This window comes from Metopolophium dirhodum, chromosome 2, assembly GCF_019925205.1.
Source record: "Metopolophium dirhodum isolate CAU chromosome 2, ASM1992520v1, whole genome shotgun sequence".
NCBI lineage: Eukaryota > Metazoa > Arthropoda > Insecta > Hemiptera > Aphididae > Metopolophium > Metopolophium dirhodum.
Window position 1 is genome coordinate 9,700,132 of NC_083561.1, and position 20,757 is coordinate 9,720,888.

The 20,757-nt window shown below is 32.8% G+C and overlaps 1 protein-coding gene across 3 annotated transcripts in view; it reads left to right on the forward strand.

The window, feature by feature from the left end:
* LOC132937953 (dual 3',5'-cyclic-AMP and -GMP phosphodiesterase 11-like) overlaps nucleotides 1-20,757 on the forward strand; it is an 89,551-nt gene that overhangs the window by 58,322 nt on the left and 10,472 nt on the right. For 2 of the 3 annotated variants that reach the window (XM_061004590.1, XM_061004592.1), the window contains 3 exons: nucleotides 13,994-14,201; nucleotides 15,219-15,624; nucleotides 17,909-18,742. In XM_061004590.1, the coding sequence (XP_060860573.1) occupies nucleotides 13,994-14,201; nucleotides 15,219-15,624; nucleotides 17,909-18,742 (1,448 nt within the window). Of the gene's footprint in view, nucleotides 1-12,418; nucleotides 12,657-13,993; nucleotides 14,202-15,218; nucleotides 15,625-17,908; nucleotides 18,743-20,757 lie in introns of all 3 variants that reach the window. The other variant, XM_061004591.1, reaches the window with a different exon arrangement.

Here is a 20,757-nt window from a genome sequence, read left to right on the forward strand (position 1 = left end):
TGCGAGTAGTTGTTTGGTGATATAGTAGGCGTTTAGAAAAAATGTCGGTCCATTTTGTTATGCCATAAGCCATTATCGTTAGGAGTGAGAATTTTTCATCTATTGTCAGATACGGTTTTTTTTTTTTTTTGCAAGCATTGTCATTTGTTATATATTCAGATTCGACCAAGATAAAATATGAGACGGCTTAGGAACATTGTTCTTGCATTTCATCGTTGTCAGCCCTTCTGATACGTTTTATTCTGCAGAGGCTTTTGAATTTCCTTATGTAAATGTATGGTACTATAATATACAAACTATGCTGTTAAATAGGCACAATATTTTTTTTCTTAGGTATCTGACTAGTTTTCGGAACGATGTGCAGATTTTTTTTGTACACCGATCGATTTTTCACTATTATTGGTAGGTAATTAGCTGGCTATTCGCTAAAATGAAACCCATTTTTGCTCTCTTTTTTTACGTCAGCACAAAATTGCGCTTGTATTGGTTTCATGCACAATGAATACACACTAAATAAGCTGATAAGCTCTTTGGATACAAGAAGATAACGTAACCCACGCACACGTAGGTTGTGTTATGACCCCAACAGCTTCGTATTTTATATGCATGTATGTGTGTACGAGTGAGTATGTGTTGTGTGCACACGTGTGCGTGCGTGGTGTTATCGTGTTTTTTTCGTTTTGGGTGTTCTTTTGGCCTTGATGCAAACTACAATTGGCTCATTCATACTAAACACTGCTGTTGTTCCTCGCCACACAATATATATTAGTATTTTATTAAGAGGACGTCGTAATACAACAATCCGTCGTATTTATTTATCATATTATAATGATTATATACACAACGTATCAAATTTACATTTCGCACTATCGATACAGTTTTGTTCTAGTTATTAATTTTTTACACGTAAACTGACCTTCTATATCATCGAACTATTCGAACTTATAAAAAAACATATTACCATTTATAAATCGCCAATAAGTGTTATATCATCTTTTTTATGTAAGTTCATAGATTTAAAATAATAATAAAAGACCTAGTTTCAAGTATGACGATACAACAAAGCTAATGTTGTGATCTCGTATAAAAATTGTATTATGCGACTTGATAACTTCGAACAAAACCGTGTCGGTAATGCAGAAAGCGTGTAGTAGGTAAGATAATATGCTCCATGAGCTGGGGGTACACTATTCCCCCCCCCTTTTCCCCCATCAGATTACGACTATGTCTAAACACATTCGCAATGCAAATACGTGTAAGTGTGTAACTATAATTCAATATAGTGTCTCACAGTCATATTTCACTCTACTTAAACCGTGTATTATATGTATATAATATACCATTAATTGTCTATATTATTATATATTTATATGTATAGATTATAGAAGACAATATTATAACTTACTATGTTTTGATCGAAGAGGAGGACACTTAACATTTTTTTAAGTCCAACCGAGGTCCAGTAACATACATCTATAAAAGATTGCTGTATCTACAATTATGAAATCATGACTGCAGTTTCTAAATCAAGATAATCCCATAATGGACATTTCAATTTAACGTTGACGTATGCATGGGGATATACCTATTTAATTAAATTGTTATTATTTTTAATTTTTAGTTGATATATTACTAACTATAAATAGTCAAATTTGAGTGTATGTGCTTCCCCGACCTATTATTTTCGATTTCCAATATTATTATGTTTTATATTAGCCGAGAAAATATGTTATTAAATTTTAAATTTTATTTACGTGTAAAACATTGTTCAAAAGACAGTAAACTTGATTAAGTTATCGTTTTGTTTTTCATTATTTATATACTTACGTCAATTATGTACTTATAAGTAGATATATGCACATAAAACTACATGGGTAAATTCATAATTAGGTACATTATAATATAATATTATATGTTGTGTATAGATATCGATTATACGCACAGAGACTACAAAAATTCAAAGACTAATAATTTACGTTACTAATTGTGATACTGAAATATTCTTTCAACGATTTTCTCAATTTAAATGTTATCATTTTAACTGTGTTTAAAGTAATTTTATTATCTACCACATGGTATTGTTATATTTTTTTGTTAAATGTTGATACGTTTTATGTGTTGTACCTATCTTTAAGAATATAAAAAGAGCCTTAAGGGGATATGAATGGTCCCTTTTGGAATAAACTGCATATATCGCGCGCACGGCTATGGTGACGAATGGTCTCACCGCAATTTGTACTTTCAAAATTATAATAGTATTACTTTTATATGAATAATATATACGTATAATTATTTTTTTCTCTTCAAAATACTATTAAAATATATATAACCTGATATAGGAACCTCACACTCCATTCAATATTGTAAAAATATTTATATTATATTGAAACAGTTATAAACATAAAACAATAAATAAAAAGCACAATTTTCATTCATAACAAGTTAACTTACTAAAGTAAAACTCGAAAGCAATATTGAGTTTTATTTTGTTTACGTATCTTTGACGATTAGGACGTAATAATAATATTATTGTTGTGTAAGTTAATATTATATTATATTTCCATCAACTTGTCACTTCTATATGCTGTGTATATAATATATATTCATATAATATGTATAAGCAAATTACGAACAACGCTTATGCTGCAGTTACCTATGTATCAATTTTAAACGTTTTATAATAATTCACTTCCGTATTATTTATAGCATGTGTCTGTTTAATAATATAATAATATAATATAACGCTTTTGCGCATAATATATTTTGAGCCATTCTGGCGTTGACCGATGTTCAAATAATGTTTCTCCATCGGTCACAGATGACGTCTTTGGGGGTACTCGGTTAACTGTACTTTATATTATATATATACCTACACAATACACATTATCTATATACGCTTATTTTCGTTCAGGTGTATAATATTATTATTGTGGCGTCCGAATTCCGACGGCAATCGCCTGATTTACAGACCTTCAAGAATGATTCATCGAATGTTATACTATTATATATAATCGAGTATACCCACCGACAGCTTTTGTGTACCAATCGGGTTAGATAAGGTGGGTGGTAGGACGGAAGGATGAACTCCATGGTCCTATAGTATATTATATTAAATGTCCCGAACTCCCGAGATCGATGGCCACGTGATACATTTGTCGATGTATCCTGTACTCGGCGATAGATTGTATAAGACCGAAATATATTATAATATGTGAAGTATCTACCTACCAATAATAAATAAATAAGAATGCAGGTTTCTGTGATCAATAACACTTGTGTCGAATTTACGTAATCGTTGATGTGTCCGTCTGTTCGGGGGTACCTTCCTAATATATTATTATGTAGTTTTATTATCGTCTACAATGATGGATGGCGTCAAAATTCTTAACCTATACATTAGATTTTATAATATTATACAATAAGTGTTGTTGACAAAAGAAAATATTCCACTTACATTCACGCTCTTCTTTCTAATGCGTGAGTCTACATACTAATACGTTATAAAATAAAATAATTCGATAACAATACATTTCGATTACTAAATACTAATATTTATCGAAGTAAGCAATCGGTATAAAACGTTCAGATTTAAAATATTCGAATATATACATTTTTAACGCTTTTAAAACGAACAGGTTTTATTTAGTTATAAATGTGCTCGATGTTGTTGAAAGCCTTATAGTGATGTAGACGAAAACAAATGTAAAGAAGAATTTATGTTTGGATTAAAGGTCGTTTTAAAAAAAATAAATTGGATAATATCAAATGTATAATCTTTTGTAGGTTTTTTTACGTAATATATTATTTCATTCACTATAATATATTTCACATCAGTTTATGTGGCCGACGATGCGCTGTTTATCCTTATATTTCACTTTCAGTTCGGATATTACCATCGATTTAACCCATGTATTTTACATAAACATAAATCTTCGTAGAAAATCAATAATCTGGTACATTAACCGTCGTTTATTTCGTAATTACTATAACAATAATAATAGCGCGCCTGTAAATTAACTACTGCGGGTTTGCATAGATTGAGTGATAATTAAAGCTCATTTAAACCAAAAAAAAAAAAAAACCAAAATCACGTAATGATGATCCAAAATGAAATCCACCAACTCAGCTACCTAGCAGAAACTACTAGATAATATCATATCATTATTTTGTGGTATAAATATATAATACATATTAGGTATATAGGTACCTAACCTAACCTACCTATTATATTGTGACGTAGGTACTGATGTTTATTTAAATTTGCCCTTTAATATTACGTTTATAAGAAAATATAGTTTATATGTATTATGAATTATTTTATTGAAAATCACTATTATTTTTCAGTTTAAGTGTACTGTGTACATAATATATAAGCTATAACAACGTCAAAAAAAAAAAAACAAATTAATTTCAGTTTAAATATCGCCCCTATATAATAATATTACGAGTGATAATTCGGATTAGATAGTGAAATATCACGTAAATTTAACAAACAATATCATTGACAACTGACAAACTATATAATAATGTTATTGATAAGTACATAAACACTAAACATTACACCAAAACATAATAAAAAATCGAACTATGTATATTACATTACTTGAGCCGATAATATATAAAAAAGATAATGATTTACAATTCTCATTTATTCAAACCCACTCTAGAATTGTATTAAATTTGTATTGTTGAACTTACGCGCATTAATAATGAATAGCGTATTGGCTGATATTTGATAATACTCCGAAGAAGATTAGTATTAATTTTTTATTAGTGAAGTGTGTAAAATAACACGACAGTAGTGGTACTATGGTAATATATTATGCATTGCAATGGCGTCAAACCATGGGGTAATGACTACGCCCAAGGCCCAATAGGGGTGGTGCCAAAAACGTCAATTGTGGAGACTAAGTTCACCTTAGCTCCCCTAGTTTAGTTACGACGGTCGCATCATATCTAGGTACCTATATTATGCGTTGGATAATTATGATAGTAAAACGATTTATTTGAGTTTGACAATACCTATTGTATACAGTGGCGTACCTGTGAAACATTTTTTTTTGGGGGGGAGGGGTCATAAATTAAATGCACAATTTTTTTATGGCTATGATATAATCTGAAATTTTATTATAAATTATTGTTAAATACTTAAAACATGAATCATATAACAAAATCTAAATTTCTTTTTTTACTGCCAGCAAATAAATCAATAACTTCGCCAACTTCAACTGTGTCTATGAATATTAAGCAAAGCTAACCCAACCAAGCGTTCTTCGCTCATGTTTGACCTTAACCAAGTTTTTAATCTAAGTTTAAAAGTACATAATTTTGTGACAGTGTAGATGATTCAATTGGAATAATATTATTTGAATTGGAAGATTGTGGATCAGATGTATGAAGTTTTTTCGTGATGGGTCCAGTGCTGTCATCACAACAACGTGTTTCAGCTTTTTTTGATACCCATTGAGTCAATTGTGTCTGAATGTTTGATTTAGACATAATGAATAATATTTAACAATTCAAACAATATTTAATACAAAACAAGGAAAAAAACAATTAACTTCATTAAGTAGGTAGATAGTAGATACAAAATAAATAATGATAACGTCCTCATGTTGATCCATAGATATGTTCTTTATTATATTATCTATATTCCCTACATGTCTATGTGTTGATCACTTGATATCAATGATAAGTGATAACCACATTATAAAATAGCACAGACATCTATATAATACTAGATAGCGAACTCCCACCGTGAATTGAAGCATCAAGGTCGGGGGGCAATTGCACGGTATTTCATATGACAAATCAGATTAATTACGATTTATTTTGTACTGTATTTTATTATTTCTAAACCTGTAGTTTTAAAAACAAAAAAAAATATTTTAGTCATTTTACATTTACTATTTTATTTTACCATTAAAAACGATGTTGTTCCTAATACATTTTGTATAATGAATGAAATGTTTTGCTCCCCCTAGAAAATGGCGGCTGTCGACAGCTAAGCTTCACTTGATAACAATGTAAATTATACAGGAGTACCTTATTTAGTTAGTATATAGGTATCTGTGTAAAATAGTGACTATATATGACCATAACTCCTAATCCCAATTACATTGATAAGTGATATCAAACACGATTATAATCAGGGAAAATTAAAAATATTTATTATTTACATTATTTAAGCTGGACAATGAATTTGCATTATGGCATCAAAAAACTTCTCGGGGGGGGGGACATGCCACTGTTGCCCCCCCCCCCCCCCACAGGTACGCCACTGATTGTATAACCTATATCTTAATGTATTATGATATATTACCTATTATATTATTATATTATTATGTATATTATATTTATGTATAGCGTACCTACAGAACACGCTCATATTATATTATATATGCACATGCCAAACTGACACGACAAATGAAAATTAACAATCAATAATTAACTATAGACAATTATCAAAATGTTATAGCAAATAATTACTTATTAGGTAGTTATTATCTATATGATTTTAACACTATATTTAATTCGTTTATGCGATTGCGGTATTGGTCCCAATGGTCCCATAATATTAGGCAAATTATAATTAACATATGCGCAATTCGACCAAATAGCTGAAAACTTAATTCTAAAATGTCGGTCGTGCCTGAAACTAATAAAATCGACACGAAGATCTGCGCACTTGTCGTCAGCTATCATAGAATGTTTCAAAGTTCGAATAATTATAATGTTCTGGTTGATAGTCGATATTAGTTTATTAGTATAGAAAATTAGAAATGGCGAGTGCGTTTCATTTTTTACTTAATACGGGCACATATTTTATTATATACGATTACCTAACAGAAACACAAAAAATTCGTATCGTCACTATTAATCGTATAAATGCAGGATACTTAAATTCCAAATAGATTTTAAATCCGCTTTACATTAAACACTTAATATATTCAATTTTTTTTTTCTACAAACTTATTCGACGTGACATAGGTACATAGTATACCTACCTAACCCGTGCAGCAAACGGTCTCGTTGATAAGTCGTAAGTTGCGATAATAATGCACGCTATATGCATGCACCTTATATAATATTTTAATCGTAATACGCACACACGACACACACATCATTATAATATCGTATATTATGCGTATATTATTATCATATATTCGTTTATTATAATATTTTACACGTTATATACCTACGAATACAATAATAGTGCGGTACATATACGAACGGACGTGTGCTTCACTTCGCAATGATAACCGACTGTAATCGCGATTTATCAATCACATTTATTATACATACGGCGTATCACCATTTCTCCCCTCCCAACCCCTTTCACAAACATTACGCTACTACAAAAGCTTACGTGCCAGTCGGCATGCGTAACGTTTTACAGCAACCAAATATTTTTTTATTTTTTTTATTAAAGCCACGGCATTTAGGGCCATCTTGGCTAAAGCAGATTTGTTGACATTAAATCCTCGTTTTTATGTATCATTCCTGGCTCCTGCCTTCATGGCGTTTGTAAGTACCTATACTTTGTTGTGAACCTGCAAACAAAAATGATTAACTTTACAAGTATATATTATACTCGTATCTGAAGTTCGAGCAAGGGACTCATTTTATTTAATACAGCTGTTAATTCGGAGGGCTCCCTTTGGCCTCTACGTGTCCATTATTACTCAACTTATTGCACTATTTTTAACAGTACCAAATATAATATAATATATGTTTTCATATTATAATATTATTAATTTGACTATTTCATCATTATAGGAACAATAAATTACAAATACATTAACAGAATCCAAGGTTCTACTCCCATGGAGGATCTAGGCCAGGATATAGGGGACACCGATCTGGGCCCACAACGGTTATCGAACAATAGTGGGCTCCTGGTGGTTAATATACGTTTCCAATAATATAATAATATAAACAAATTAAGTACAGAACACGCAGTTCACGTAGATAAATTTAACCAATTTAATGGTTTGGTGTTCTGAAAGTGATATTTTGGATGTAATAAATACCAATGAAGTAATAATTGAAGAGTTCAAACCTCGGTTTACGGGCGGCATTTTTCTTTGGGCAAGTCATGGTGTACGGAGAGAAGTGCCACCATACCCCACCCGGGCATGTCAGATACCCACGGGTGCTCACTAAAAAATCTGCCAAAACTACACACACGTGTTACACCTATAGTTCCCTCCCCTACAAACAAAAACAAACAGCTAATGGCCATAGTTGCCGGGCTTTACGATCATTAAAAAAAAAAATAATTGAAGAGTTTACTTCCAAAAAAGCAAGAAAAATTATTTGTAAAAAGAACATTTTTTTTTTGTATTTAAAAAGTATTTAAATATAATTTTTTCTCTGGATTACATATTTATTCATGGGGGTTAGGTTATTTTAAATATGTTTATGGACCCCTAAAACTATTTGGCCCTGAGCCAAAAATGATCTTAATCCGGGCCTGCATCTCGTATTGTGTGTGTCCGTTTCACGGTGTGTTTTGAGGTTTCTTGTATTATAGACTCTCAAAAATAAAGTCTATCATAGATTTATAATAGTTGATATATTATTATAACATGGGTAACGCGCTTAAAATATTCGTCGTGATATTATTATAGTCTATAGAGGTGCATACTGCGTACCAATGATTGTTATGCGCATCAAAATATTGCATGTGCACTATTTTGCAGTCAGAAATAATGACTATATATAATATATTATACTCTATAACGACTGCAACGTATCGTAGGTGTGGTATGTGTCGGACTAGGACACTAGGTACTGGACGAGACCATTTTCTGAATAATTGATGGTCGATTAACGCGGACAAAATATTGATTCGACAGTGGTACATGCTCATTATGTTCTATACGCAGACGAAAAACGTATATTATGTACCTAATATTGTGAATGACGCAAAATTATGTATTGAAGTAAAATAGTGACTATCTTATGCCATGAATTCCTATAATTTGTCATCATTATAGATTTAATTTCGGTTTTATTCGATCGCTATTGATTTTATTACCTACTCGATAAATAATTTTGCGTCATTCATAATATTATACGTTTCGTCTGCGTACACGCGTTTGTACGATAATATATATCCCATTATATACGCACTATCGAATCAATATTTTTGTTCGCGTAAATCGAATCGACCATCAATTCCGAAAATTTTCTTGTCTTGCAGTAGTCCGATATACAGCAAAATACGCCCACGATACGCACTAGTTATAAATATAGACTGCAGTCATTAATTTTGAGTGCACATTGCACATGCAATATTCGAAGCGCATTGCGCATACTGCATATACATCATTATGGAGTTTATTACCGCTAGCAATAAATTCCATAACGATCGTATAATTTTTGCAGAGTTATGAAGAATTTTTTATAAGAACCAATAATATGTATTATTATTTATAACATCCATTATTCATATTCTAAAACAATTTTGAGTAAACATTAAACTACCTATATCGGTTCAGTACTTATGCATCAAGATGATAATCGAAATGTTTTGCCTAGTAAAATCAATAATAAGTGTTGTATACCAATCATACATAGCCTAAAAGATTTATTTTTTTAATTTTAAATATTATGAAGGGTTGGGTTACCACGTACGTAACTATACGCGTACATCGCATGTTTGTCGTAAGCGCCGCGCCCGTTCGAAAAATGCGCATTTCGTTTGGTAACATTTTGCACTTTAGTATTTCCGGTCGGAAAAGTGATAACCCCCATCAGAAAACTCTTCATTCACTAGATTAGAACGTTTAACATTTATTATTGTTTATGTCTCTTCGTATTCGATATCATCTAATATGCGTGTTCGATGTGCCGCTGTTATAATTATTGTTACCTACTGACAGTTAATACGTAAATTATAAATATATATGTATACATGTATACATGTATATATTATGTTGATCTATAGTATATTATAATATATTATGGTCAACAATCTACATAATGTACATTTTCCGTCGAACTACTCTCGTCGGCTACAGTTTGCGAGGTCCTTCATAGTATTTCCCATAATATGCAGTGGGTGAATTTTATTTTATGTCTGTGGCGTCGATGTATTCTATCCAGTAAACAGTAGCCTTTAAAGGGTGGTTCGTCTATGTCGTTGATCACGTGTAAGCTATACTTTGCAAACATTAACGACCATACATGTATGCATATTGTACATACCATATACCTATACTTGCGTTATAGGTACACATATTCCGGGATAATTGGTGAAAGAGTTTTTGCATGTGAAAGCTGATAAAATGGAGAAAGGAGGAATACGGATCATTGAACCCCAAAAGATTATAAATAATGAAAAAAAATTCTTCGTAAGTCTTCGCGTTTATCTATTAGTTATAAAAAGAAAATTAATACCAGAATCATATAAAGCTGCAGATGGAGTTTTTCTCTAGATTTTTATTTACTGTTTTCGGAACTGCGTTTTATTGAAATCGTTTTTTTCCGCTTATATATATATATATATATATATCGATGGCTCAAATGTTTGTCCAATATTTGATTTACATTGTATTCTCAGAAAAATGTTCTCTGCTTGGATGCAATCGAGTGGTATCGTGATGGGATCAAATCCCCGAATTTTTTCAATAGGAATTGTTAATATCAAAGTAATATCAATGGGTGTATTGTTATCAACGTTAATCACCGAATAATAGCTTTAATTATTATCCAAGTATGACTCCAATAATCTGATTGTGACAATTGTCATTTATTTCTTTCGAAAATTGTCATGTCTGAATAGAGCTCTAGTACATAAATATTTTATTTTTTGTGTTTATTGGAAAATGATTGTTAAAATATATTATCCCAAACTACTGCAGAGTATATTAAATACGTAGGAACTGGAAACAGTGTGTAGTGAGTACATTCTACTCGTATTTCTGAATAATATGGTGTTTAAAAAAAAGCTTATTAATGAGTTTTTCACAAAGGTTTTTGGTACAATAAGTAAATTTGTTAAAACTATAGTGGTATTGATTACAATTAAAACAACGTTTGTTCAATTTACATAACTTTTTACATGGGCCAATTATTCCGGTTTAGACGTCCTTCCAGACTGTCCAGAAATTTTGTATGTGGTCTTGAGATGTGTTGGGGGCTTGAGTAATAGTTGAAAACACTGTTATTATTAATTATTAATTCATGTCTAATCCATCGAAGAAATCGACATACTAGTTTATTACTGCGCAAAAAAATAATAGTTAAAAAGACCGGTACAAAAGAGTGTCTTTATGAAAAAATATTTAAATAGATTGTTGATAAATATTAAATAGGCATTGTAAGCCTACAGGATTATTATTTTAAATGATGATTTCGGTAAAAACGTGTATTATGAACTATGGCACTGTGCAATACATTTCGTAATTTTACTATTTTTTTTTCTTGGGGTGGCTATTTAACTGTGTATATATATAAAAAAGAACACTTGACTGTAAAACCAAAACATTTCTTAGTTTACTGAAAATCAAAAATAGTAATTTCCTAAAGTAATACTTTAGCGAATTGGAGCTAAGTTAAATGGGTGACGACAAAACTAGGTTGGCGGCGAATTAGTTGTCAGCGGAGCAGGAAGACTCGTTATTATTACATGCATACCTATTATATATTATTATAATATTATACACATACGAATTTTGAACAATATTACGAAAGAAGTACCTAATTGGGGTTTTCAACCGAGTTGTCGTACAAGATTCTCGACCTCCACGTCATATTGTCTGTGCGTGTGGTACTGTGGCTATATACAGTCATTTATTACCATTTAGTATTTAATATTTACCAAACATTATTTGTTTGCCTACCACCGGAATCCAGAGAATTCAAGGAGTATTCCCTATATATTGGGAATCTTTGTATCAATAAAGAGTATAGGTGCACGCATATACCCGACCGAGTAAAAGTTACATAATTTAAGTTCAATGGCTAACTACAGTCTATACAGGTGCGGCCAATTCTATATTATAATCTGTTTAGATGTATATGCGTGTACACAGGCTCACGTTACTAAAAATAGGTCAGACCTATGGGAATAAGAAATTGTACGAATTATTATTGTGTATGCCTTGTTTTTGATTGTTCAGTTTCATTTAGTTATTGAAAATATAATGTTGGCAGTTTATGAAAACGCTAATTTTTATAAAAATGAATTTGTCTGATTTTGTTATGAATGGTTTGTTAATGTACAAATTGCATAAATGGGTGGAGACTTGGTGACATTTAGCTTTTTATTTTTGAACTCGTCATTATAATATTATAATTTACGTTTATTTTCCGAGCTGGCATTCTGTTAGTTATGACCCGAGTGTTGGTTTTTTTTTAAAGAAATAACAAAACCCTCTTACATTATGTTGTGCCATTGCGTGTGCAGAGGACGTGGCGTCTGGCTTTAACTCGCTGACAATATACGCGTACAACAATGACAAGGTCACCTTGTAACGTCCTGTGGAACGGTCGAAATTTAATGGCGGTGCAGCAATAAGCACACCGCGTGATGGTGCATTGTTCAATGGGCCAAACTTTTGGTATGGGTCACCATCGGTACCGTCGAACCAAATATCGCCACAACAACAACAACAAAAACGCCAACAACAACAACGAGGATGCAGGTACCTGAACACGTTTCAAAAAAAAAAAAATTATTAATATCATTTACAATTATTTAAGATGTGTCTCATTTATATAATATTGCATGGCCTATGCGACGGCGACGTGTACGTCTGTGGTTGGCTTTTTCGACTGAATTTTGTTGTTCGCACCGACAATCACCGAAAGTCATTATTATAACCTGTTATTATTTGTAAGCATAGCGTTATAATTACACACTTTTTATGATGTTTCCACAAATACTCCTTACACTCATAATATGGCTGTCGCCTGTCACAACTTTTTATAACGAATCGACTCGATGGAAATCAGTGAAATTGAGAATCAGTCGACCGCTACATATATTATAATATTCTCTATCTTTCTCTCTCTCTCTCCCCCAGTCTCTCATTTGTAGATGTATAAAATAATCGTGCTTTGTATTGGTTTTGCATAATTATTGGAAAATGTGTATATTATTATATAGGTAGGTATGCGAACATCAATGCGGTATTATACACACCGGCGGTACACTTTAATCACGAGGGTATTGATAAAGAAAACAATATTTTAATGACACAAATGATAATAAATAAATATCTATGTCTGTCGGGCTGCTGCACACAAATTAATTCGGTCCTGATCAGACGATGGTACATATTTTATACGTATACGTATATGTATAATTTATGTGGATTCTGATCGAAGGTTATTAATCATCGTATATAATGTTTTTTTTTCGCGCATACCTTATTTTACCGGCTTGCTATTAAATTTTGTTTTCACCGCTGCACTATGCTCAGAACTCAAACTGGTGTATGTTTTATTTAATATTATGTATATGGATTTTTATATGTTACGAGTGGTTTTATTAGTATATATACTTAATACACGATCTTTGTATGGATACAATTTATTCAAACATTTTACGTGTGATGGTGCGAGTGTGTCCTGTGTAGCTGTGTTTGTTATTACGATGACATTGGTTTGAGAATATAACATACTCGCTTAGTTGTAAAATATATTTAATAAAGTAGTTGGTAGGTATATATTAGTGTTAAAAAAATCGTAGAAGTTAATATTATATTAATTGTATGGTATTTGGCATTTTGGCATCGGTTGAACCATAATCACCGTCGTTATAATATAAGACGTCCATTAATATTTTTACCCATATAAATTATAAACGCACCTACCTATAACACGTGTACTGTGCTTAATGTGATTATATATTATATTATACAGATACAAATACCGTGCCCGAAATATACAGTTCTGATATCGCCACTTCTCGGCATAAGAAATTTACGTGTACATCATTCGTATATTATACCTACGTTGTTGTGTCCTTTCGTTACAGTGTTGCAAACCAGAGGAAGTGGTGGGGAGGACCTGCGAATGACTGTAGAGCCCCGTAGTGGTGGTGGAGAACTGCTTCGGATCACTACCCTGCCGTCGCCGGGACCGCAAAGTCCGTCGGCCAGGAGCCAGCACTATGACCCGGAATATGCGAAAATCGAAGCGTGGCTCGACGAGCACAGGGACTTCGCTTACGATTATTTTCTCAGGTATACAATCGATTTTGTAATGCTTATATGGATACCAATTTTAGTACTAAGTGTACGAGAAATTATTAGACCATGTTGTACGCCATTTAACATCCATCACCGATCAAACAAACTGGCGTTTGAATAAAAAAATATTATAATATGAAACCTCTTTTTAGAAAACGTATGTTTTTTTACCTTAATAATACCGCGTAAGGCGACTGTTATAGCAAAATCCATTTCGTATAGTACTTATGTACAGTAAAAGTTGTCTATTATAATGACAACCGTTGTAAATTGCAATGCTGAAAAAACTCGGTGGTTTAATGACCCATAGGATCCCAACGTCCCTGCTGCAAGACTTCTACCAGCTACTTGGTTTATGACGATCGTTAAGTTATCACCTGTTTTGCTGGTCCTTTGAATGTCAATCTCATCTGTCTTATGTATCTAGTATCTACTGCTGTACACAGTTGCATCATGTTTGGAAGATATTAAAAAAGAGAAATATTTATCCCATTGCTTTATTCGAGATTCGCTATTAGAAAGCATCTTTGAGTACATTTTTCAGTAATCCAGTGCATTACCTCACCATTTTTTTACACGTGAAATATAAGTACATAGTTTCAACAGAATTTGTTTGATGCCATTGCAATTTTTTTGACAGTTACATTATGTTTTATTACTGTTATTAAATTACTACTTACAATTTACTGCTCATTAGACCTTAAATATTTTGCTTGGTAGTTACTTTATATATATAGTCAACGTATTGGCCTGCACTTAACCAACTCAACCTAAAGCCAACTTAAACATTATGTATAATAAATTATAATATACTATAAGTATATAACTTTTATTCAATTTTAGATTCACAAGCCCTCGATATAAATGTAGGTAATAAAATACGGTCCACTAACAGCAGTAGATGCTTAATCGCCCATCCATGTACCCTATTATATCCATAGGTTAGGCTATATTTTATGACTTATGAGTAGTTAATTTTGACCATAATTGGTTTTATCATGGTGTATTCAGAAAAGCTACCAGAAACATCGTAGACGCCTGGCTCGTTTCACATGCTTCAGCCAGCAGCTGCGGTGCTAGTGGCGGCGGAGGTGGTGGCTGCGGAAGTGGCGGAGGAAATAGTGGCGGAAACGCGACAATGACGCCGACGGGCATCGAACGACAGCAATCCGTAGGTACGTCAGGTTGCAGTGGTGGAGGTGGTGGCAATAGTGGCACCACCACACCGGTGCGTAAGATATCGGCACACGAATTCGAACGGGGCGGCCTCAAGCCCATGGTGACCACTGTGGACGGCACACCCACATTCCTCGCGTCTTACGAACACCCGGACGAGACGACCACAGCACCGGTGTCCCGGAGACGGTCCAGACACGAGCTCCGACAACTAGACGAAAAGCAGCTCATCTTCGAGTTGGTAAGACAATACATTGACACCCCACCCCCCGTGCCGATAATATACATATTATATAGGGTTTGGGATTTATTGTGCTAAAAATTCTTAAAATATGCTAAAAAAAATGTTGATTTGTATTTTTTTTAAATATTTTATATTTACAGCAAATAAAACGCGATGCATTCTACACTATAACTAACTGTAACGGAAATTTATTCCATCGTATAATAATTTAGATGACATTAAGTTTTTAATCATTATTTCCAATTTCAAAACCCTGCACAATAATAAACTCACGTACGGCATAGGTAGTATATGTATTATACTATTATGTATAGACGTATTATTGTATAGTATTATAATATATATACATATATTAGAGGTTATAATCAATAGATAATAACCATACTTCGATATGATTTTTATTAAATCATTATACATGCAAAAATGCTTACATTTTATAAAATAAATAGGTATAATATTTTCGTAATACATCGTGAAATATTTAAAATTATGATTATAATTTTGTTAAATATGCTTTTTTCTATAACGTATATATGAGATACCTATGCAATTCAATGAAAATTTGAGATAAGTATAGTAAGTAACTATATGCCAATTTACAAAAAAAAATTTCATCTCACCTAAAATGTTGGTTTTTACTAGTTACAACTATTAAAATATATTATATTATTACTCAAATGCAAGAAGTCTTGTATGCTATAAAACAACTTCTAACTGTGTAACAAACTGTGTATTTCGACAATCGTGCTAAGACGCGATGAGTCTTGAACTTTGCGAGGCTTGAATATTATAATACTTTACACGCTCTTTGATATGATACGTTTAGAAGAATTTTTAAATTTTATAGGTTTGACTTGTTTGATCTAAATTATTGACGGGAGTGCGAATCAAAGCAGTTTGAGAATCTCTATAATGTGTATGATACTATTTAGGTATAGATATTTAACTGCCTCCGTAGGGGGGGGGGGGTATGATCCACATAAGACCTCCCCCCGAAAATACGCCACTGGTCTGCAGTGACGAAAAATCACAAACAATATAACCGATTTTACGTGAAACTACAAAATAGTGTCGTACCGAGAAACCATCTTGTCGCTGCCGCCTGCATCACCGAGAACACAAATATCATAATATAATATTATACATAATACGTACAAATACAAACAGCCATTAATTGGACATATTTAAACCTTAGACAAGCGGGCTCATTAATGCCTCGCTGCTATTGGAATTTATACAAATCAATTGGTGTTTGCGGGAACGCAACACGATCTGCATTCTAATGAACTGCGATGTATGCACGCGTACATAAAATGGTAATTAACTTGTACAGGGTATTCCTTTTCGTCTGTGTCTGTGTTACCCACGTACGCAATAATATACTTCGCCGCCGTCGTTCATCTGTGGCCGTTTTGATATTTTTATTTGGCCAGAAATATTATATATTAGTTATAATAAAAATACGAGTAATTAAGGATTCTAGTTATAAAATAATGAGATACTTTTAATCCTATAAAATACGTGCTAACGATTTAAAACACTCCAAGTATAAAATGACAATAAACATTAATTATTTGTATAATATTATAATATTATTTGAGACGACGTCATGTTTCGAAATGAATTGCACAGCCGTTGACAATTATAGCGTTGAGTAAATAGGCAATTAATAGTGGGTGATATCATAAAATCTAAATCGTGTCTTAAATAAATTATGTTCGATCAATCAAAGATAAATAAGAACATTATAAAAATAATATGAAATTTTTGACTGTTACCTATAGTTAATACTGCAGCCAAGGGATTCTATTGGTTTTTATAAGGCCATTTTTTGTAAATCATGATACCTATTAATGTATATAATATAATCATAAGTGATTGGAGGAGGGGGGAAGCTTGGGCATTTCCCCCTTGGCTTTTCGGAAAAAAAGTCACCATTATCAAAAATCCTACTAAGCCAAGTTAAAAATATATTATTTTATTTTAAGTATTATTAATTATTATATCTATAAACAAACTTTCCCCCATAGAGAAATTTCTGCGGGCGCTTATGGGCTATGGATATAATGATTATAGTACTTTTTAGTCTCTTTTTGAGCATAAAATGTAATATTTTAACTCGATGTTTAATATACTACCATTTTCTACCAATAAATGCAGTCAGGAATCATCTCAGTAAAACACTAGCTCGCAACGTATATTGTTGCAGCTATCGAATTCGATCGGTTCGATAAATTATTACCATAACTTCATATTCTACAGTTATCATTGTGTTCTACAGGTGAAAGACATATGCAATGAATTGGACGTGCGGTCGTTGTGCCACAAGATCCTGCAGAACGTCAGCACACTGTTGAACGCCGACCGTGGTTCGCTGTTCCTGGTCCAGGGCGGTGGCCTGTCGGCGTGCCAACACGATCACCACCACCGGCCCGCGAAGCGCGTTTGCAGCCCGCGTAGACCGCACGCTAGCATAACCGTCGGCTGCTTGAGCAAAGACGACCATTCCGCCACCACAACCGAAACTGCCACCTCAATCGCCTCCACCACGTCTTCTACTATATCTGCCACCACTGCATCCACCGTGGCCGTGAATGACGAACCGCTCCACCCAGAAGATCGCCCCGCCGTCCTTCATCCCCAACAGAACCATCTGCACCATATCCCCCCGAACAGCAGCCACCACCTCTATCACCATCATCACCACCATAACAGCAGCAACAACAACAACAACAACAACAACCTGCACTGTCAGTTGTCGTCTCCGTCGTCATCATCGTTGTGCAACGAACGTGTTCCTATTGCGTTATGCAACGCGCCGGCCCCGCAAGTGGCGGCGCCAGTTGAAGAAGCGTCCGTCGGTGGCCTGACCGTTGGGTCACCGATAGGGTCCACCAACGTAGGTTCGCTGCAGGCTCCGATGAACGCGGCTACCCCACACCACTTCCATGGCTGCCAGTCCAAGTGTTTGGTGTCCAAGCTTTTTGACGTGTGCTCGCGGTCCACGTTGCAGGAGATGGAAAAGAAAAAAGAAATACACATACCGTGGGGCACGGGCATTGTCGGATACGTGGCTGAAAGTGGCGAGCCAGTCAACATACCAGACGCGTACAAGGTAAATTACCGACATTTTATACTTAACATAATGTAGGTACATGATAATTAAAGACCGGATTTATAGGTTTTTACATATCGTTGCTGGGTCTATGCAGTCTTATGAAAGTAAAAAATGTGGATGATTCGTTCAATTCTGAATGCGTAGAAAAAAGTTTTTTTTTCATATTTGAGAATATTTCATGGGTTAGAGAAATTTAACCCATTTAGCATATTTTGGAATATTTCGTAAATTGTGAAAAAAAATTTGTATTTATTTTTAATTTTAATATTACGGTACCCAGAAAAAAATTTTTTGAACATTTACAATTTTGATAAAAAAAAACACGCAGTGTTATCAAGGTTTATCTATAAATCTTGCAGTGTTATAGCTAGAGACCGGATTTATATGCGCTTAAAATCTTGAAAATAAGATGCTTCTATGCTCTATAATTTCATCAAAATAATCTTTTATATGCAAAAATATTCTTTTTCATAAAAATGTATCAAACACTGAAAATACAAATAAAAGTAACAGTTATATTTAATCTATAATATGGTGATATACTGCCATACTAGTGTACCTATATATTTAACTGTTGTAACACAAACTATTGAATTCAAAAAATAATAATACTAAAATAAAAAATAAAAAATAATTGCATAGAGTTCAACAACAGAATAATATTAAGTATTAAAATAACTCAAACTTAAAAAATTCAGCCTTATGAACTCAAAAAAAAATAATAATAAGTTTTAAATAATAAAAATAAAAATGTTTTTACTATCTATTAGATTTTTATAAAATATTCAAATTTGAACCCAATATGGCAATATATTCCTAAAACATGTTTTTTACACATAATATTCTTTAACCTTAAAATATTCTTTTTTATGCGCTAAAAAATTTTGTATATCAGTTCATAGGTAAATGAATCGTCGAGAAAGCTTACCCAATTGGAGCTAGATACTCTCAGTAAAGATATGTAAAAACACACAAATCTGGTCTCTAATTATATCGCTTTATCATATTAAGAGGAAATCGCACCCGCATGTGTTGTCCTCTTACACACGTACGACATGACAATTTTCGTTCGCTAGGTTTCAATAAGGGCGCTTGCTCATTTTGATTTTAGAGTGAATGACTATTGACTATTAAATTTTATGTAACAACATTATCTGTGTTCTCTCGTCGGATTTTTTAGATTATTAAGTAAGTTATGAGCATTTTCATACATTAATATTGGTTTTTTACGATATTTTAATTTTTAAGTGAGTTATTAGTATGTAAAATATTAATGTATGAAAATGCTCATAACTTACTTAATAATTAAAAAATCGACGAGAGAACACAGATAATGTTGTTACCTAAACATTTTATAACTCTAATATAAAAACTGGCAGCACCTTATGGAAACTAGCGAACGAAAATGTCCCATGTCGTACGTGTGTAAGATGGAGACAACACATGCGGGTGCGACGTTCTCTGAAGTTGCCGGCACGTTCCCTAAACATGGTGGCTAACTGCAATGCTGGCAGTTGTTTTCTTACCGATAAGATCAACATATACGTTTATCAAAAATTAAAATATCCAAATTTAGTTTTTCACTTTAGTTAAGTTTTGTAATTACTTACATATTTACGTGTCATTTTTAAAATGGACAAATTAAAAAAACCAGTGAATTATATAAAAACATTTTGAAACAATGGATAGAACCACATAACAAAAAATATATTGTTTTAACAGTGGATAGCGATTGTGTGGTGTATTGCCAGGTATGTAACAAAATGATAACTTGCATAAAGAAATTTCAAATAGTACAGCATATTAACACAACATTACACAGCAATGCTTTTAAACGTAAGACAGATAATAAAAAGCAACTGTTTGTATTGGAAGCTAAATCTAAAAATTCAAATATTTTCAATGTGGAATTTTGTGCATCTTTAATATCGGCCAACATCCCATGGAATAAATTACAAGTTCCTCAGTTTAAAACTTTTTTTGAAAAATGTACAGCAAACCACATACCGGAC